This window comes from Passer domesticus, chromosome 4 (genome assembly GCF_036417665.1).
Source record: "Passer domesticus isolate bPasDom1 chromosome 4, bPasDom1.hap1, whole genome shotgun sequence".
NCBI classification, from domain to species: domain Eukaryota; kingdom Metazoa; phylum Chordata; class Aves; order Passeriformes; family Passeridae; genus Passer; species Passer domesticus.
In genome coordinates, this window is record NC_087477.1 from 3,485,045 (window position 1) to 3,505,482 (window position 20,438).

Genomic DNA, 20,438 nt, shown 5'->3' on the forward strand with positions numbered 1-20,438 from the left:
CATCCAGTCTTTTCTGAAACACTTCCAGGGATGGTGACTCCACCAGCTGTCTGGAGGGGTCTGTCCCAGGAAGAACCAAGATAGCACTGGGGCCTTCTACCCCCGGTACTTGGAGCTCTGGAAGTTTGTCTTTATGCTTAGGGAAAGGCCATGGAAAAGTGTTGGGAAAACTAGTCACTAATAGAGTAGCTTACAGAGCTACAAATATATGTGCAAAGAATACAGAAAACATAGAAAAGAAAAATGGCAAAACCCAAACAGCATCAGCAAGGTCTTGGGCATGAACACATAGATCCAAAAGGTCTTCTCAGCCCTATATCTGTGTATTTCTGAGAACCAAAGGAATCCTGCTTGAGCCTGTGGGGAGATGGGTTTGGGAGGTACAAGTTCATTCATTTTTTTCTCCTTGGGGCAGCTCCTGTTCCTAACATCAGCCGAGCCTGTCTCCAGCCTGATGCCTCTGATGGTTGCAGCCAAACAATTCATGGCAGGCAGAAGACACTGACACTTCCAGGGACATGATTTTCTCCAGTACTATTTGTGAGTGGGAGTCAGAATAAAAACTACAGAAACCAAAACTCCATTGGAAAATTCCCTTCCTTTTCATTCTGTAAATAAGTTCTGTATCCACTTCTGAATTGTCAGTTATTTGTTAAGGATGGGAAGTTCTCTTTTACAAATTTTTTAATGTGGTTTGCAATTGGATAAGGGTCTCCTTCCTTCACAAACTCCAGCCCAAACTGCCTTTGGAATATGGCCCACTGGGCAGTTTTTGCCAAGCCATGGTATGTCTGGATAAGAAAGCAAGGGCAATGGTATTTGCAGCTAAAAGTCAACAAAGCCTGGGACAGCCAAAGCATCCTGTGGAGATCCAGGCCTCCAGCTGTTACTAGAAATCAGCAGAGTTCCAGCCAAATGGTTCTGTGTCACTAAGTGCAATCTCTTTGCCTGGATCAGAGCCTTGCTCAACAGAAAAAGCAGAAAGATCAGCAAGGGTGATCCCAAAGGCCCACAGCAGCGTTGTTATTTTGCTCATCTTGTTTAAGTTGGCAACTAAATGTTGAGCTGATGGGGGGGGGGGAGGAGGGGGGGGCGTGGGTAAGAAAAGAAAAGAGGCTTATGACAGGGCCATGATATTCCACAAGAGGAATCACTAGTGTGCCTGGTGTGCATTTCCTGGATCTGTCTCAATTCCATTAAAGAATTGTAGCCCTGATTTAAAACAGACAGGTAGGAAACGACCTTTGAGAGCCAGAGGCTAAAATGGCTTGTGGATTTTTTTAAAGAACGAGGACATAAAAATTACCAACTGCAATAGATAAAGAATTAAAAAAGAAGTATTTTGGTATATGAATAATTAGAAACACAAAAAATGTGGAGATGGGAATGCATGTTTTCATGAAAATAATGAAATTATAGACAAAAAACACAGGGCTGTTGACATTTCTCTCTCCTCCTGTGGCATTCTTGAGTGCTCTAACCACATCTCCAAAAGACCTAGAAACAAAACAGAAGCAGTGAAATAAGAAGCTCTTGGAGTGAAAGCCAGCCCACACAGGAGATGTCTCCTGTAAATGCCCAAAACCTGCAGGATGCAGGAGGGCTCTGCCAGAAGGCAGATGATGCATTTTCCTCTCAAGTGCCTGGGCACGACACCTGTTCCTGAAGCATTGGGGTTTACTGCCTCAGCTCCTAAAGGGAGTTTGTTCTTTCATCTTGGGTGTCAGTTTCTAAACTGTGTGGTACCTATCCTAACCACAGATTATTTCCTTCAGCAAACCATGGGAAAGAAATGTTCCTGAGAACTGTTATCTGACAGCTTTGATAAGGGGGTTGCCCTTTCAGGCAAGCAAGATTCTTCTTTTTTCATTAGTGTGTCAGCATGATTTTGAGACATACAGAAATGCTAAAGAAATTAACACAGAGCTGTCCCACATTTGAGAGACAAGGAGGTCTTCCAGGTCCTGCTCCTTGATGCAGGCAAGACCTCGGCAGCATGAAGATGTCTCTGACAAAGCACTCTGAGCACACTCACAAATTCTGAGCAGCACTGAGAGATGGGACAATCTATCCCCAGGGTGTGAAGATGTTTCCAGCTGGCCTGACTTCACACTGGATAGACATTTCCACCAGAAAACCTCCTGGCCCATGGTTGTGCAGAAGTAACTGCGTTTGGACTCACCCGCTGCCAATACGTCCCCTTTCTGTGTATTTAATCACAGGGTTTTCCATGGTCACCATTCTCCCTGAGGGAAACAAAATGCAAGATGCTCACTTTTAAGCAGAGATCCCAGCTTCCAGGAGATACAAAAGGCAGCCCCACTGTCTGGGGCTCTGAGCCCTTTGTGGTCAGCTGGGTAACAATAGTAACAACCACAATAGCAAAAACAAACCAAAAGAAAACAAACAAACAAACCCCACAAAAATAAGCAAAACAAAACAACAACCCTTCCCCCCCAACAAAAATGACAAAAATAAATCCCCAGCCAAAAAGACAAAACTCCATAACCAGTCAACTTCTGTGAGGTTTGTTTGCTCTGATGACTATTTGGGAGTCAGGAATCTAAGGAGAATTTAGGAAGCTAAAAATTGTGTTCAGTTTGGCCACTAGCACACAAGACTTGTCCAGATGATTTGCTAGCTCGCAGCCTTCATCTGGTTCAAGAAAAATCCGTGCTTCAGCCTTTAGCAGAGAGGGAAGCTCAGGCAAAGCCAAGCCAGTCCAAGCTGCCCTCAGAAGCAGCAGGAACACCCAGAGCACTCCCTCGCTGCCTCAGAGCACAGCACTTCCTCTGGGGAGTCCTGAATGTCCCCAGTGGGACACCAGACTCAGGAGGAGCATTTGGTACAGCTCTGCTGACACCTGCACAGAGTACACGGTCCCTCAGACAAGAAATACGCCAGACGTACCCAGTATCTCCAGATACTTCTCAATCTCCAGTTTCGGAGCAGCCGTGCTGCTGTCAGACCTGGAAATGAACAAACTGCCCCAGCTCGAATTCCCAGGTTCAACAGAATAGATTCCCCCAGGTAACGCTGCTGCAGCAGCAGGTTTAGTGCCAGAGCCCATGGAGGTGTGCTGAACCTGTAGCACTTCTGGTGGGGACAGTTCCTGTGCCTCACGCCAACCTTGGGGCCCTTCATTGCCAGTTGTTTTCTGGAAGTCTTTGCGGTCTGCCAGGTGAGATGTTGACACTTGCACCTCAAGTCAGAGAACAAAGCAATCAGAGACTACAGCTTGTCCCTATCAGCCAAGAGTCATTGACTGTGAGCAAAGGGAAAGAACAGATTTACAAGGGATACAGACAGCTTGTTTCAGTCCTCCTCTGGGTCACCATGTTCCCCTGTAAAGAAACAGAGAGAGCAGGAACAGGCCAGCAGGAATCAATTTGGATGATTGCTGGCCAAAAGCCAAAGAACAAGTCCCACTGTCCAGGGCAGCACTTGAGATCCAGCACAGCAGGAAATGTCCTTCAGAGTGACTGTGATATATACTAGAGCAGGATGGCACTCAGAGGCACGGCCCCACTCCCTGCTGCTCTGCAGAGGAAAAGCAAGAAGGGCAGAAAACAGCAGTTTGGTGACTGCAGTGGCTGTCCCTCCATCACTCACTTGCTTTTGTAGAGCCTGAGGGAGGCGATTAACTTTCTCTCTGATGATTTTCATTTCTTCTTCCAGCCTCTTCTTCCTTGCCTTTTTCCTAGCCTCAGATTCCTGCAGCTCTGCCTGCACATCTTCCTTGATGGTCTGTAAACAGCAATGGAGAGGAAGTTTCATGAGCGGAGTGGCTGCCATTCTTTCTCTCACCTGGTTTTGTTGGTCGCCCCTGTGCTGATGGAGATTCATCTCCTCTTGAATTCTTCTCATGTCTTCCTTGTTCTTTCTCTTCACTGCCATGATGGCACTCTGAGCTTCGGGCAGCTCTGCTTGTGGCTCTGCCTTGATGTCCTGTACACACAAATGCACAGCAAGTGACTGGGAGCTGCCATCAGGCTCAGCTTTTTCCTCTTGCAGCCTCAAAATCACATCTATTCAGCCACGAACTTTCTGCTTCCCTACCCACCTCTGCTTCCACTGCAAACCTCCTGTCCCAGTGCTGATCTCTGCAGATTCCAAGGCTCTGTGCTTTCAGTGCCTGTGGGACTCCTGGCCTCCTCAGGCCCTAGAGCTCTGTTTTATGCCCCTCTTCCTGCCCTTCCCTCTGTCACCTCGCGAGTCAGGCTTACCTGGTCATTTCCTGTGGCTCTTCCACCTGCTGCCTGAGCTGCTCTTCCTGCTCTCGGGCTGGGAACAGCTCTCCCTGAGCCTGGCATGGCATCTTTGATAAGCAGTCTGCTCCTGCTCTTTCTCTAGAAAGACCTGCACAGAAAGCAAGAGACGATGGGTTTCGACTTCCTGTGTGATATTTGTGAGCCAAGACTCAAAGGCTGATGGGCTCACACATTCCCAAAGCTCTGTGCTGCTGCTCTCCTGGGTCATTCTCTGCCCGTGGGGAGGCACAGATTCCAAAGTGACCCTGGCACTACAATCAGGGGCCATCTGGCACTGAAGCTCCAACAGCCTGTCAGGGAAGGTGTGGCATTCCTCAAGGCTCTGGTGAGGGCCTCCCTCTGCTCCTGCCATGTCCTCTTTGTCTTTCAGTAGTGACTGACACCCAGCCCTGTCCCACAGCTCCATCCTGGCTCTGCAGGTGGCTTCCTGGCTGAGCTCAGCCCTTGGGAGAGACACTTCTGCAGTTCACGTTCTCCTCAGGCCTGCACCAGCATTCCTGCCTTCCTGACGTCTACACTCTTGTTAGAAATCCTCGTCATTCAGGAGATAGGGATGCGTGCAAAGATACTTTGATGTATGTCACAGAGCCTCTACAGCCGCCTCAGTATATGGAAGAGGACCAAGGTGTTTTTTCTCCCTCTTTTGTCAACTGAGAATTCTGACCAGCAGTAACAGAGACTCTCATAAGGCCCCATTAACGAATGCACTTACACACCCTTGGGGATGCCAGTGAAGGAAACCGTGTGTCCTGTAATACATGTATGACCAGAGTCACCAAACACCACTGAACCATGGAATTGTTCCACCTCTCTAGGACAAGCAGAAATTTAAAGAATTAAGTGGGGACTTCAGGGCAGAAGAGGCCAGAGGAGGAAAACAGCTTTGAGGGGAAAAAACCCATATCTGGAGGGGGAAACATCTCTGCCTGCTCAGAACTGGTACACGGAACATGTCTCTAATCCTCTCCTGAAAAGGATGCTTTAGGTGAGGTTTGCACCTCCAACATCCTTGGGCCAGAGATGGCAAAATTGAATTATGTAAAAGTTACATAGATAGATAGATAGATAGATAGACAGACAGACAGACAGGTAGATCTCACTACTATAATCTGTCTTTACTGTCCTCTCTCACATCAAAACTTGGTAGGCAGTGCCCCCACTCAGCAGCAATCCTGAGATTGCTGTCCTGTTGCTGCAATAAACCACACTCTTGGGGAATCTGGAGCTTGTAGGTACTTATGGAAAACGATTGACCCAGAGCATTGCACTGAGAACTGCACTCTTTCTGCATCTGTGCTTGAGCAAGTTCTTCTCTTGGACTCAACCACACTGACACTGCTGAAGTGGCTGTAATCAGAAATGCTGCCCAGCCCCTCCCAGCCCCTCTGATCTCTGAGGAACAGTTGGAATAAAAGGCCAATGATATCCTGCTCAATTCCCGAACACAAAACAAATTGATTCCCTGGGCTGCAAAAAGCCACAGGCGTTGATAACCTGAAAGTGATCTCAAATGCCATACTGGCTGGCCAAGAAATACACAGTTTCATCTGTACCAAGGTGCTAGCACTGAATGATGTCTTGTCATGCAAAACTCTTTCATCCTACAGCAGTGACACCTTAGAAATTAAAATTCTAGCAGAACCAGTACCAGTCCTGTAAAAGGGCAGAAAATAATGAGGAAAAGCAGCATGGATGGGAAAAAAAGAAAATGAAGAAACCTCATTCTCCAAGCAAAGACAAAACAGCAGTTAAAAAAAAGGGGGGAAAAAGTAACTACAAAAAGTGGCTAAAATAGTTCAGTGGAGAGAGTAGAAGCTGAAGGTCCCCTCACGAGCCTCCCGTTGTCCAGGCTAAAGCTTCCTCAGCACCTCGTCACTGGGCTGCTGCTCCACACCCTTGCCCAGCTCCTGTGTCCTTCTCTGCACCCGCTCCAGCCCCTCAGTGACGTTCTGCTTCACAGGGCCCACAACTGCACACAGCAGTCACTGCAGCTGTGGCCGCAGCGCTGCCCAGCACAGGCCGACGCTCACTGCCCTGCTCCTGCTGCCCCTCTGCTGCTCACACAGCCCACCATGCCCTTGGCCTTCTTGGCCACCTGGCCACAGGCTGCCTCACGTTCAGCTGCTCTGGACGGGCAGCACCCCTGGCTCCTTTTGGCCCACACAGCTGGCCAGCCACAAAGTTGCCCATCTGACTTCAAATACTGTATCCTCCATTTCAACACGTCCCTCCTGTGCAGAGCAACACAAGACCGCACTCAAGGACTTGCAGCTTCACCCCCACTCCAGGCTCCAAGGCACTTTCCAAAGCTGCAGACTTCACCGCAAAACAGATCCACAGAAACTTGCTGCTTCTGCCTTTTGCCTGACAAGAAGGCTTCGCAACTGCGCGGTTCCTTTCCTTGGCCACACGGGACAGAAATGGCCCCCCACAGCTTCAGGGACAGCGCAGTCATCTCCTTGCAGCTTATCAAAAGCCAAAAGACAGCTGGGCCAAAAGAGTCTGTACGAGTGAAGAACTCCCTCAGGAATACTGCAGAACACTTCCACAAGCCAACCACACCTTTCCACGATGGAAAAACCAACATAGCCCTGGGATCTCCAGCACTGCCATGTGTGCCCTTGGCCAAAGCACTGCAGAAGCCCAGAGATAGAGCGTCACTGAGTCAGGCAGCCAAAGGGTCATCCAGAGCCCCCAGCTCTTCGGTGCCTCAGCATGACAGGTTAAAGGCCAATTTTGAGCCGTCACTGCCCGCAGGAAATGGCTACATCCTGCAGGACTCCAGCACTCAGCATCCTCGGCCAGCAACACAAAGTGCTGGCTCCTCAGAAACTTGCACCTCTGCCTTGCACTAAAGACAGCAGCACCCACAACTGGCACTTAGTCTCTTGGAATGATGGGGCTGTGCTGTGAGCACAGCTGGACGCATGTGGTTGTCCTGCTCACTTTGCTCCTTTTTGGCTTCTTGTCCAGGAGCAGAGGGAGCCAGGGAAGAGACGGCTGTTGCTTTTGTCATCTGTGGCAAGACAGAATCATGAGGGACAGGCTGTTACCTACCATTTCTAACCTAATTTCTCCTCGCATCTACAACCAGAACTTCTAAGGAGAACTCATCAACTGTGTCACAATGGTCTTTTGGTTCCATCACCCCCCAATGCATCATAATGGTCTCCACAGTTTTATGAGGCCCTGTGGTGTCACAATGGACCCTCTGTAGATGGGTCCTCACAGTGTCACAATGGTCCCTACCTTCCATGGAACCATACAGCTTTAGTATGGTCCCCCTGTTCCATGAGGCGAGCGAAATATCACAGTGCTCTCCATGATTCCATGAAGCCCCACGGTGTAACAATGGTCCCTTGGTCTCACAGGGCCCCACAGTGTCACAATGGTCCCTTGGTCTCACAAGGCCTCACGGTGTCACAATGGTCCATGCATTCCATGAGCCCTGTGCTCCTGCATTCCCCCCTCCCCTTCTCAGGCCGCCCTGCCAGCTGAGAAATGCTCCTTGGGCCTCGGCCTTGGCCAACAGCCCCTGGGCTCAGCTCCTCTGCAGCTCAGCACAAACACTGTCTGCTCCAGGCTCTGCTGCTGCCCAACCAGCTCCTGGTTGCTGTAGGAACAGCCCTGGGAACCGGTTTTGTTCCCTCAGTGCCACAACATGCCTGTTCTCACACTGCCAAAGAAAGCTGTTGATGCCAAGTGCGGCCAGGAGGAACCATTGCTGTGACTGCAGTCCCTCTCTTGGGGCCCTACAAACAGCGCTGCAAAAGGAGCCCCTTGGAGCTCTCCTGGGCCAGCGACTCCCTCTGAGTGGGGCCTCTCCCAGCCGGGAACTCTCCCGTTTGCTGCACTCGGGGATCCTGAACAAGGACAGAGCCTGGGCTGATCCCCCCACTCCTCCAGGCTCAACCCTTCACCCACTGGGGAGATGCCAAAGCATCCACAGGGAGTATTTCCTGCCCTCAGGGGAATTTCTCACAGGTGCCTTGCACTGACTCTTTGTGTCTGTGTGCACACAGGAGTGCCTGTGCTGGGGAAATGTGGCAGAAATGCTGCTCTCGGAGGGGTTGGAGTGCCTTGGATAGCTGACCCAGTCAGATATCCAGTTTTCAGTAAGTAAGGTTACGTCACGAGGTCTAAGCTAAGTTAAACGCGGCTAAGAGTTGTTCTTTTACTAAGTTGTTAAGTGTAATTTAAGTTATTAGCTAAATTAAATATTGTGAAGTGTTATTCCTTGGTTAAATGCTAAATCATAGGTTATAAATTAGGTTAAATACTGTTAAGTGCTGTTCTTTTATTAAACTCTGATGTTTAAGGTATCAGTTAAGGTTAAGGTATAAGTTCAGTCCTGTTAAGTTTAAGCTCTGTTAAGCTTTAAGGCCGTATGCCTTTTATCCTTGCCCTCACTGTCCTTGTGTCACACACACACACACACACACACAAGGACAGTTCTCAATTCATTTCTGCTTTGATTGCCTGGATTTTGTTTGGTTTTGTTGTTGCTTTGTTTCATTGCTGTGCCTGAAGTGTCCAGTTAGGAGCAGAGTGACTCTTGCCAAAGAACTTTGTGGTGCCATTGCTTAATATTAAATCTGGTTTTTGCTGATCCCTTGCAGGGATTTTTTCAGTGCTCTAAAGCCCTCATTTGTAGCAGGGTGAAGGAGCCCTGGCCCAGGCTCTGGCCCTGGGGGACACGGGGACACTGCCGGGGGGCCCCTGTCCCCCTGTTCCACCCTCCAAGGCCCCGGCCCCCCGTCCCCGTGTCAGGCTCTGGGGTCGATCTCGTGGAACATCCTCTGGGGGAGGCTGCAGCGCCGGGGGCGGGGGGACAGGGGGGACAGGGGACCCCGCTGTGCACGAGCAGTGTTGGACTGCTCTGGGGGAACTGTGAGGGGGGCTGGGGCAGAGTGACCTCCCCAGTGACCTCACACAGCCCCTGTGAGGTCACACAGCTCCTGTGATGTCACACAGCATCCTGTGATGTCACACAGCCATCCTGTGATGACACAGCCCCTTGTGATGTCACAGCCCATATTGTGATGTCACAGATAATGCTGTGATACCACACAACCTACCCTGGGATGTCACACAGCCATTCTATGATTTCACAGGGAGGTCTGTGATGTCACACACATACCCTGTGATGGCAGAGTCCATTCTATGATGTCCAGCCTATGATATAACAGAGCCTAATGTGCGATGTCACAGGCAACTCTGTGATGACACACACAACTGCTCTGTGATGTCACAGCCTGCTCTGTGATGTCACAAAGCCCCTTAATAATATCATGGGCCAGTGCTGGAATACCATTCTGTGATATCATAGAGCTGCACTGTGATGTCACAGAAGATTCAGTGATGTCACAAACTCACCATGTGATATCACAGACTTTTCTGTGATGTCACAGCTGGTCCTGTGATGTTACTCAGTCACACAGGGATGTCATAACTTCCTCAGTGATGTCACAAATCCCTCTCTGTGATGTCATACTGCCAACGTAATATAACAGCACACACTTTCACATCACAGCCTGCTCTATGTCATACAGCCATGCCATGATGTCACAGCCTGCTCTGTGATGTAAGACATTCCCCTCTATGATGGTGTAGCTGCTTGCTGACCTCAAACAACAAACTGTGATGTCACAGCCCAATCTGTGACCTCACACAGCCCACTCTGTGCTGTCACACAGCCCCTTGCTGACATCACAGCTGCTCTGTGCCTCTAGGACACAGCCACAGAGGTGCTGCTGTGACACAGCCCCCTCTGGGACATCCCCCAGCCCCTGCCAGTGCTGAGCCCCTGTCAGCTCTGCCTGTGCCCTGCTGGTGTCCCTGAGCTGCCCTGGCAGTGCCCCAGCCCTGCTGGGCTGTGCCCAGGAGCTGCTCCTGGCCAGAGCTGTCTCTCTGCAGTGCTGCCCTTGCCAGGAGCTGCCTCTGGGCCAGGAGCCCGGCCCAGCTCAGCAACACAGACACAGCAGCAGGACTTTAATCACCCTCTGGGGCTTTGCTGCTCTTTGCATCAGACTCAGTACCTCAGTGTGTGCTCAAAAACCTCTTAACAACTCAAAGTGAGATTGAAACACAGAAGATTTCTTGAAGGGTTAATGGTCCCATTGAAGGACAGGTCTGAGAAAGTGTCCCCAGGTTGAAGCCAGAGAAGAACACTGGAGGCACTGAAGACAGCTGGGGACAAGCAAGACAAATGTGTCTCTGATCCTGAGCAATCCTGCGCCTCTGTCCCTGCAGGCTGTCGTCATCCCCTGGCTGCCCCACCTGGCTGGCCCCTTCCTTTGCTGACAGCTCTGCCTCCTGCCTGCCTCTGCCTGCCCACACAAATTCTTGGGCTGCTCCAGGCTCCTTCTGGGGGACGTGTTGCACCACAGCCCTGCCCTGGCAGGGAAACTCCTTTCTCCCGCTGTCCAGTCTGGGCCTCCCCAGCTGCCCTTGGTGCCATTATTGCCTTCTCATGATTATATCCTCTATGAAGAAAAGCTCCAGCCTCTCTGACACCACCCTTCAATCCCTCCCAGGCAACTCCTGTTCTGTCCTCAGTCTCCACACCACTGAGCCCAGAGCCACCACCTTCTACCTCCTGCTTATGTGATGAGGCCTCCAAACCCCATCTTGGGAGATTTCTGGGTCCTCTCCAAAGTCTGTGAAAATGGAAGAATAGTGGTTGAAATTATTTTTTCCCAAATCTTGCAGTGACAGAACAAGGGTCAGTATCTCTGAACTGAATGAGGGTGGATTTCATTTGTTAGAAGGAGGAAATATTTTCCAATTATGAGAGTGGCACAAAACTGCAATTATTTTTCCAGAGAAGTGGATTCCTCATCCCAGGAATTCTCCAAGAGCAGGAGCTTTGTGCAACCTGACCCAATGAAACCCTCTCATCCCCAAGCACAGAATTCCTGTTGTGTGGGTTCTCTGATGTGCTGGGTGCCCTCACAACGCTTCTGGCCAGAATGTCTGCTGAGGGCAGCCAGGCTGCTGCAGGGGCAGTGACCTCACAGCCATCACCATGGCAGCCCTGTCCCCTGGGCCTGGCTCTCCTCTTTCCTGTGCCCCTGCCTTGTCTCTGCTGGCATGAAGAGTTTTGTCATGAATATATTGTCCCCAAGGTGCTGGGGCCAATGGCTTCCCAGGAAGGCTCCTGGAGCAGAAGTGGCTTTTCAGAGCCCAGGCAGAAATGAGCCCTGAGGCAGCAGCTCTGCAGTGCTGGCCACCAGGCCGGGCTGCCAAGGGAGGCTTCTGGCCATGCCCTGCAAGCAGCTGCTGCTGCCAAGGTGCCTTTGGTGCCTCAGGCTCTGCCTGGCCCAGCTCCCAGCACGGCACTCTGCCCTTGTGCCCGAGCCCTTCCCTGTGCTGGGGCTGGCCTGGGGCTTTTCCTGCAGCGGGACCTGCCCTGCTGATGGCACAGGAAAGGCAGTTCCTGCTGGAGCAGGAGGCTCTGCCTGCCATGGGCTCCAACAACTCCAGCAAGGCCCTGTTTGCAAAGCCCCAGTGGGAAATTAAGGAAGGGGGGGATCATGCTGCTTTTGGGGTGAATAATGCTGAAAGCAGCCTGATTCCTCCATCCCAATGTTCCACATCCTCAGAGGGAGCTGTAGCTGTGGCAGAGCTGGAAAAATCCCTAGAGAAAGGAACAACCAAGGGACTGCACTGAGAGCTTCTGCAGAGCTGCTGAGCTGGCCCAGCCTGGGCACATCTGACTGACAGGGCAGCACTTCAGACTAGAAAAGCCCCATTCCAAATTGTAATGGCAGTATCTCCTCACATTTCCCTTCTTGGGGGTTGTGGAGATTCCTCCCTGGAGCGGGGACAACCCTCGAGGTCACTGCTCCAGGCTGAACCAAAGGGATTTGCCCACGGTCATTGGTCTGGCGGAGTGACATCAATCTCTGCTTAAATAACTGGTTTTGTTTTAATAAAGTTGCTTTGAAATCACATCCAAGTGCTCTATACAATATAATATGTTACCACTCTTATATCTTGGTGTAATTATTTCTTATTAAGATAATTTTGTCTCATGATTGCTATAATAGATATTTATATAAATATCACTGGTTTGCCATCCTTAATCCTGTGGGACAAATTCTGTAAAGGTTTAACTCTACCTTGATAATTCTTTACACATGAACACTTGAAAAGTCTGAGGACTGGACTGGAAGCAGCTGCTCCAAGGCTCCTCTCACAAAAGGAGCTTAGAAATCCTGGAGGTCCTTGGGGGTACTTGGGTGTCGATATGACAATCTGGTCAGAGACAGAGAAAAATAATAAGCTTTCCCATGAATTGTTCTGGGAACTTTTCGAGAGCTGAAGAAAAAGAATTGTAAATTATCCACAGGTGGTATTTGTAATAAGATGGTTTTTTTTCATAAAGTTGTTTGCTGAAGGGTGTTGTCTTAATTAGCCAATCATGTTAAATGTGTTGAATAAATGATCAATGAGATCCACCTGTAGCAAACCAAGGTATAAAAGAAGATAATTGAAAAAAGAAGTGGCTTTTAGCCTTTAGCTTTCTGGTCTGAATCTGTGTCATCTCTGACTCAATGGTGATATTTGGGGATCTGTGAGGGCTATTGGGGGTCCTCTCTGCATGTCGTGTCCTAACGGGAGCTTCTCCAATAAGCTTTGTCTGAAGCTCCCACTGTGCCCATGACAGGAACCCCTGTGAGTGTCTGGGGCATCCTGGTTCATTGGCAGCCTGGGGACTCCTGGGATGTCACTATGGAATGGCTGTGACTGTCTCTGAGCACAGGGCTCTTTACCATCCCCAGAAACCCCTGGGAGGTGTCCATGGAGCCCCTGTCTCTGCCTGTGACATTCCAGCTCTTGAACAGCATGGAGACTCTTGGAAAGCCCCCATGGAACCCCTCTGAGTGTCTGTGACAAATCTGATCCTTAGCAGGCAACCATCACCAGGACCCATTTCTGTGGTCAGTATCCACGGCAACCATCACCAGCCCCCTGTTGCTAAGGTCAGTTTCCATGGCAACCATCCCCAGCCCCTGTTGCTAAGGTCAGTTTCCATGGCAACCATCCCCAGCCCCCTGTTGCTATGGTCAGTTTCCATGGCAACCATCCCCAGCCCCCTGTTGCCATGCTCAGTCCCTTGGCAGCTCCATGCAGACCCCATGCCTGGGGTGGTTGCCATGGACACCAGCTCAGGCCTGCAGCCAGAGCCCGTTGCCATGGCAACCATTGGCAGCCCCATCTCCAGGGTCATGGGATCCCAGATCCACAGAATTGGCTGAGCTGGGAGGGACCCATTGGGATCCTGGAGTCCAACTGCTGGCCCTGCACAGGACACCCCAACAATGCCAGCCTGGGCCTGGCAGCGCTGGCCAAACGCTGCTGGAGCTCAGAGAGCCTGGAGCTGGGAGCCTTCCCTGGGGAGCCTGGGCACTGCCCCAGCAGCCTCTGGGCAAAAACCTTTTCCTGAGATCCAACCTGAGCCTGCCCCGACTCAGCTGCAGCCGTTCCCTCCAGTCCTGTCCCTGGGCACCAGAGGGAAGAGATTCCCACAGCCCCAGCCAGGGACCCGCTCCCAAGGCTGTTGCCATGGCCAGCAGGGCTGGGACCAGCTGGGATGCTCGGTTTCCACGGGCTGGGGTTTAGGAATGGGATTCCCCAATTTCCTGCTCTGGCTAAAACCGCGCTGCCGCTCGTTGCCCTCCCACCTCCCATAGAAAGCACAAAAGGATCCTGGGCTGGGGTAAGAACAGTTTACTGGGAACAGCTACGAGACAAACAACAAACAGGAATAGAATCAATACTGGTAACAGAAGGGAAAAGAAAAACTTTCCACAGGGAAAACCAAAACACAACTCACTGGGCCATCCTGGCCATGTATTTCCTCCTGCCTGGGAAGGACACCCTTCTCCTCAGGGAGAGAGAAAGAGACCCTTCCGTGACCCTGGCAATGACCTGAGAAGAGAGTGAATATAATGACACGGCCCTAGCCAGACCCTCATGTTCTTCGATCCCACATCATGTGGTGCAGGGGCAGGAAAAGGGACAGATGTCTTCCCAGCATGGATCACAGTGAACATGGATCACAGGTCTCTTCCCAACATGGGTACTTCAATTGATTATGAAGTTGAAGCCAGGAACAAAGCTCTCCCTGCAGCTGGGGCATTTGCAGGGCTTCCCTTACTGGTGCTTCCTTTGGTGTCTGGTTAAGTTAGAACTGTGGGTGAAGCTCTTCCCACAAATGGGGCACTCGTAGGGCCTCTCCCCAGTGTGGATGCGCTGGTGTCTGATGAGGTGGGAGTTGTACTTGAAGCCCTTCCCGCAGTCGGGGCAACGGAAGGGCCTCTCCTGTATGTGAATTCTCTCATGCAGGAGGAGATTGGAGCTGGTTTGGAACCTCTTCTGGCACACAGGACACTCATAGGGCCTCTCCCCAGTGTGGATGCGTTGGTGGTTGACAAGTTTTGAGCTGCAGCTGAAGCCCTTCCCACACTCCCCACACTCGTAGGGCCATTCCCCAGTGTGGTTCATCTGGTGTCTGATCAGGTGGGAGCTCTGCCTGAAGCTCTTCCCACACTCCAAGCACTTGTAGGGCTTCTCCCCATCACGAAGCTGCTCATGAGCCACCAGCTCTGAGCTCTGGCTGAAGCTCTGCCCACCTTCCTGGCACAGGGTAGGCATTTCCCCCTCAAAGCATCCTGGGCTGGATTTGCAGGCCCTCCTCCTGTGGGATCTCAGGGGCTTTTCCTCCCCCTTGGATTCCTGCCCCGTGGTGTTGCTCAAAACAGCCTCTTCCATGAGGTTCTGCCTTGGAGATTTGTCCTCCCTGGTCTCCATCCTCAGCTCCTTGTCTGGGGGACGAAGGACAAGGTGAAGATAGGATTTGCCTCCGTGCCACAGGGAAGGGGAAAGAGATCTCCCCAGTGCATCCCAAGCAGGACGGCATTGGCTGAGGGGTTGTCCTGCAGCCAGGGGCCATGCTGGGCTGGAGCAGGAGAGAGGGGGAAAGGGGCACTGACTTCCTCCTCACCTGCCTGGGTGTCCTGGGGCATCTTCCTCTTCTTCACAGCCTCCTCCTCCATCCGGCCAAGGTTTGGCAATGGGTAATTCTGGTCTGAGGAAAAATACAATGTATAAGCACATTGGGTTAAGGGGTTCCTCCTGCCCAAGTCCATCTCTGGTGTTGCGGCACATCCACAATGAGCCCCTATGAGCAACCTGCACTCCCAGAGCCCAGAGCACGCTTGCTTAACCTGCTGACGGACAAGGCCAGAGACGGGTCTGTGTGCACAGCTCCAAACGCAGTTTATTGCAATGTAGAGGGGCCAGGGACAGAGACAAAATGGGGCTGAGGACACAGGGTTTGATAAGGGGGGAAAGGGGCGGGTCTGAGGGCCAAGGGCCAATGGGAACTGAGCACAGGTGGTGCAGAGGAGGGGCAGCCAACTGGGGAACCAATGAGGTAACAGGGGCGGAGCATTGCAGTAAACCGGGACCAAGAGAGGGGAGAACATTCTAGGCGGAGTACATATAGGGAAAAATGGCAGCTGGACTGGGTGATACCCATGAAGCTGCTGCATTCACATGAGCCTGAAAATGCTGATGGTGAGACCATTGTCCTCAGAGGGGTGTCTCTCTCTGACTCTGGTCACCTTTGCCCTGAGCTATTGCAGTTCCAGTGTTGGGCCCCTGTGCCTGCACACTCTAGAAGTCACCAGGAATTTGGTGCCCATGTAAGCCTCCAAGACACCAAGATTTATTCCCCCAAAATACACAAATGACCAAGATTCAGCAAGAAACCCCAACCCTTAGTTTCCCCTCTCTGGTCTCTCCACTTTGGGCTCCTGGAGGCCCCCTGTCTGGGTTGCTGCGGGTCAGGTTTGTATTGGTGTTCCCCTCTCTGGGCTGCTGGGGCTCCTGGCAATCCCACAGGTTCCCCTTCTCTGGGCTCACCACTTTGGCATCACAGGCATCCCAGGGGGCAGCACTGGCCGGGGCCCCTGTTTCAGAGTCCTGGGGTATCCAAGGGTCCACCCTGTCCATGCTGCCAACATGTCCAGGCTTCTGGAGCACCCCCAGCTCTCGCATTGCCCGTTTCTGCTCCCCCAGTGCCGGTTTCCCTGCCAGCCCTGCCGGTCCCGGGCGATCCCCAGGTGGCTCTGGGCTGACAGTGCAGCCCCTGGGCCGGGCAGAGCCCGCCCCAGCACGGGGGGACCCTGCATCCTCCGCTGCCTCGGCAGCCGCGCCCAGCGCCGGGCACGGAGCTCGGGCAGCCCCCGCCGCCCCCTGCCCAGGGAGCCCCGGGGACCCCCGCAGCCGGGGCTGGCTCTGAGCGAGGCGGCCCCGAGCCCGGCTGCGTGGCCAGGGGGGCACGGTGAGCCCGGGGCCTCTGTGCCAGCGCTTCCCCCGCTCTCCCTCAGCCTTTGCCCGGCCCGGCCTCCGAGCACAGAGCTCTGCCCGGGGCTCCCGGCCCGAGGGGCGGCTCCGGGCCCGCCCGGCCGCTCCCGGCTCCCACAGCCCGCCCGGGGCCGCCAACAAAACATCCCAGCACCAAATCCACAAACCAGCCACTGCCACCCTGTCCTGCTGCGCCTTCCCAGGGACCCCAACCCCGCGGCAATGCCCCCGGTGCATGGGGACAAAAAGCTGCTCCAGCCCAGCGCCTCGGAAGCCCCAGCTGCGGCCCGTCCCTGGCACAGCGGTCCCGGCAGCTGCCCCGCTGCCGCAGCTGCGGCTCTGGAGCAGGGAGGCTCTGCGGGACCCCCGGGCTGGGCCCCCTCCCAGCCCGTGCCCGCCCCGCACCTTCAGCCCGGCCTCTCTCGCTGCTCCGGCTCCTGCACAGTCCCCGCTCTCCATTCCTTGGCCCCCGGGGCTCTCCTCTGGGGCTCCTACAACACCCGGCAATGGAAAATAATCGATTTTGGTGCTCTCCGGACAGGCCACAACTGAAACTTTGTTCCCTTTGCTTGGCTGCAGGGACCCCAGGGCGTTTTCTGCACACAGTCCCAGCCCCCAGCGCTTGCTGAAGGCGCTCCTTGTAAATGTCACCGTGCCAGGGCCCTGTCCTTGCTGTCACCTGCTGGGGCTGGCCATGCACAGAGCTCCTGGACTTGCATTTCCAGCTGCTGTGCAGCCAAAGCTGAGGCATCTGCAGCTGCCTGAATGCAAAAACTGCAATAGGAGCCTCTCTCCAGGGGGAAATCTCCCCTCGTGTGCCAGCCCCTGGCAATGCTGCCATTCTCTGCTGCTGCTGCTGCTGCTGCTGCTGCTGGGGCACTCGGGGCTCTGGCTGAGCAGCAAAGGTGACTCTGAGCCAGGAGCTTTCCTTGGCTGCAGCAAAGCCTCAGCACACAAAGCCCTTCCCGGCGCTGTGCCCTGCACCAGCAGGGATTGTGCCAGCAGAGCTGACCCGAAATTTCTTCTCCCAGGCAGCTTTAGGACACGCGACATGGAGAAGCCAGAGCCCACTCTCAGCTTTGTGCAGCCCTCCAGAAGAATCCTGTGTGTGAAGCAGCCTGGGAACAGGGTTTGGTGTCAGGGGAGGGGAACTCAGAGCCTTTTTCTGCCCTGTGGGCTGAGGGTCTGCATTTGCAATGGCCCTGCAGCTGCCAAAGGGGCTCAGCTGAGAACAGTTCTGCTGAAAGTCTGTCCTAAACCTGCTTTTCCTGCAAATGTGCTTAATGAATCCTCAACTTTTGTAACTCCCTGTCTTGTGTGAGTGCAGGTGTGACAGCTGAAGGATGGAAGAGCTCTGCTGGGGGGAAGTTCTCTTTTTCTTTTTCTTGGTTTTTTTTTTCCCTTTGGTTTGGTTTTAATCTTTGTTTTGGTTTGGTTTGTTTATTTTTGTTGGCTTTTATTTTTTTTTGTTTGGGTTGGGTTTTTTTTTTGTTTTTGTTGTTGCTTAGGTGATAGGTTTTTTGTTTTCATATAGTGTTGTTAGTTTTTTTGTTGGTTTTCTGCAACTGTGTCTGACACCTGTCTGTGGCACTGTGCAGGTGGCCAGAGGGACCTTCCCCAAGCTGTGTGCAGAGGAATCCACATCAGCCTAGGCCGGGCTGGTGTCCTAGGTTGACTATATGATGCTTTTATCCCCAATCGTCTTGTTCTGTTTATACTGAATAATAAGTTTTACACCTTTAAGACTCTCTTCCAGACAGTGAGGAGGGGATGGAAGAAGCGCGCAGTTTGTTTTCAGACTGCTCTCACTCCTCCACATTCCTGCTCCTGGACTGTGTTGTCTGCGGATGGACAGACAGCCGGACAGAGCTGCTTTTTCCCTTTTTTTTTTTTTTGCTTTTAGTTAGTTTTAGCTAGCTGAGGCAAAGAAGCTCCCTGGACTGTGTTTTTTTCCTTTTTGCTTGGGCCTGTTCAAGCCTGCTCTGCACTCAACACCCAGAAGAGCACTGGGAGCTCCACCTGTGGCCCCCCTGGCCAGGCCTGGGCAGCAACATTTCCAGCACCAGAGAGACTGATCAGAGACTGAGTGAGCCGAGCTGCAACCCGGGGAGGGGACTGTTCTGAGTTTGTTTTCTTTGGAGCAGTGAGAAGTTTTATCGTTTAATATTGTTTGGTTTCTATTGTTTAATAAACAGTTTTCTTTCCACTTTTTCTCCAAGGAGATATTTTCTCCTGAACCGGTTGGAGGGGGGAGGGGCAATTGAATCTGCTTTTGTAGAGAAGCCCCTTTGGGGGTTATCTCCCAAACTTCCCCTAAACCAAGACAAATACAGCTAGTGGTGCCCAACGCGTGGCTTGAGAAAGTGGAAAAGAACCCTTTATTGATTGCAGATTGGTTGTGCTTGCTGTGTAGTAGGTTAAAGCACACAGTAGCCATGTTATTTGAATTTGTAATGTCTCTTGGGGAGGCCTTTATGTGGCTCTGGTCTCTAGACCTTTTGAGGTTTCAATACCTTTCTGGTCACTAGGATTATTGTCCCTATCATGTAGTTTTTGCGGTAAAGGGGCATGGATTAGATTAGCTATTGTGTTAGCCTTGGTGATAATGATTTATAGGGCGTTTACAAAGATACTGGCGTCTGTTTACGATATGTATGGTTTATGGTTTCTTCGTCCTACCCTGCATCCCAGTTCTAGCAGTATGTTTTGGGAATTTATTAGTAATTGCACCCAGCTGGTTAGAGGAGGAGCAGGGAATGAGGCTTTCCAGCCTTTCCTTTCCTTCTTCTCCTTTGAATCTGTTATGTCACTTGTAGAGAATGTTCAGTTTCCCCTGAATATTAAAGAGACCATCTTTCTGGCATTTAATCTGGTAGGCTTCCTCTATATGGTCTGCAGCTTCTCTAGAATGAGGGCTGAGATGTCTAGAAGAGCTGATGAGACCCCTGACCCAGAAGTAGACCCACGTGTGGAGAATCCTGAGTGGGGTGCAGAATGGGAAAATATGGGCCAAATCCTGAAAGAATTCTCTGACCCTATAGTCTGGGACTTTCCCCATGAAAAATTCAGAACCCAGCTGAGGTAGGGAAATATCTGAAAGAGAAATATCATGATGACCCTAAAAAGAAAAGGATCATTGCAATGAGCTGAGCCCTGGCATATGCTTATGGCACACTGCTAGATACTCTAGGGCAGCAGACAGAGGAAGGGGGGCAGGGAGATACATCAAGAGCTATCCCAGTCACTCAGGCTGCAGCCAACACCCCAGGCTCAAAGCCAGCAGCTAAACCACATAGTGAGCCTAAGCCAGCAGTTAAACCAAACAATAAGCCTCAACCAATGGCTGTTGCTACTAGCACTAGAAGTGGGAAGTGCACAGACAAGACCGATCGACCAGTGGATGATGATGATGATAATGCAGGAAAAGGACCCTCAACGTTTCCTGACATAAAATCAGGGGTCAAAGCAACTGGCACAAGATCAGAAGCCAATATTGAGTCCTTCTCCCTGAAGGACCTGCGTGGCCTAAGGAAAGATTACGCCCAATGATCTGATGAATCCATAATTAGATGGTTAATCCGTCTTTGGGATGCTGCAGGCGAGGCTACAATTCTGGATGGCACGGAAGCGAGGCATTTGGGATCCCTGTCACATGATCCTGTCATCGACCAAGGCATGATGAGGGGGGCTAACCCTCACAGCCTCTGGGCACGGGTCTTGGACAGTGTAGCGCAAATATACCTGTGTGCCGATGATCTCTACATGTAGCAAACACAGTGGAAAACCATA

The 20,438-nt window shown here is 51.9% G+C and overlaps 1 protein-coding gene and 2 long non-coding RNA genes across 6 annotated transcripts; 1 reads left to right on the forward strand and 2 right to left on the reverse strand.

Annotated features, from left to right (window-relative positions):
* Positions 1–1,385: 1,385 nt before the first annotated feature.
* Positions 1,386–12,586, reverse strand: LOC135299893 (uncharacterized). 3 transcript variants are annotated; one of them, XR_010361734.1, is made up of 6 exons: positions 12,395–12,586; positions 4,227–4,359; positions 3,086–3,948; positions 2,911–2,969; positions 2,183–2,246; positions 1,386–1,497 (listed from the first exon to the last, which is right to left on the reverse strand). It is a non-coding gene; the product is annotated as an uncharacterized LOC135299893 (long non-coding RNA). The 3 variants fall into 3 exon arrangements; XR_010361732.1 differs by lacking the exon at positions 12,395–12,586 and adding an exon at positions 7,521–7,662; XR_010361733.1 differs by lacking the exon at positions 12,395–12,586 and adding an exon at positions 7,329–7,414.
* A 1,417-nt stretch (positions 12,587–14,003) lies between these two features.
* LOC135299894 (zinc finger protein 3-like) lies at positions 14,004–16,217 on the reverse strand. Of its 2 annotated transcripts, XM_064419298.1 has the most exons (3): positions 15,506–16,217; positions 15,283–15,366; positions 14,004–15,103 (listed from the first exon to the last, which is right to left on the reverse strand). In XM_064419298.1, the coding sequence occupies exons 2-3, from the start codon at positions 15,332–15,334 to the stop codon at positions 14,433–14,435; spliced, it is 723 nt and encodes a 240-aa protein (XP_064275368.1). In that variant the 5' UTR covers positions 15,335–15,366; positions 15,506–16,217; the 3' UTR covers positions 14,004–14,432. The 2 variants fall into 2 exon arrangements, with proteins under 2 accessions (XP_064275368.1, XP_064275367.1); XM_064419297.1 differs by lacking the exon at positions 15,506–16,217 and having other exon boundaries at positions 15,283–15,498.
* Positions 15,589–18,856, forward strand: LOC135299895 (uncharacterized). Its single transcript, XR_010361735.1, has 2 exons — positions 15,589–15,857; positions 17,681–18,856. It is a non-coding gene; the product is annotated as an uncharacterized LOC135299895 (long non-coding RNA).
* Positions 18,857–20,438: the final 1,582 nt, after the last annotated feature.

Bases quoted from the DNA above. Each gene is read 5' to 3' on its own strand.
- LOC135299894 (XM_064419297.1), bottom strand. From the start codon at position 15,427: ATGGACTTGGGCAGGAGGAACCCCTTAACCCAATGTGCTTATACATTG. The intron at 15,104-15,282 runs GTGAGGAGGAAG...TTCGTCCCCCAG, and splicing joins GCCCCAGGACACCCAGGCAG to ACAAGGAGCTGAGGATGGAG.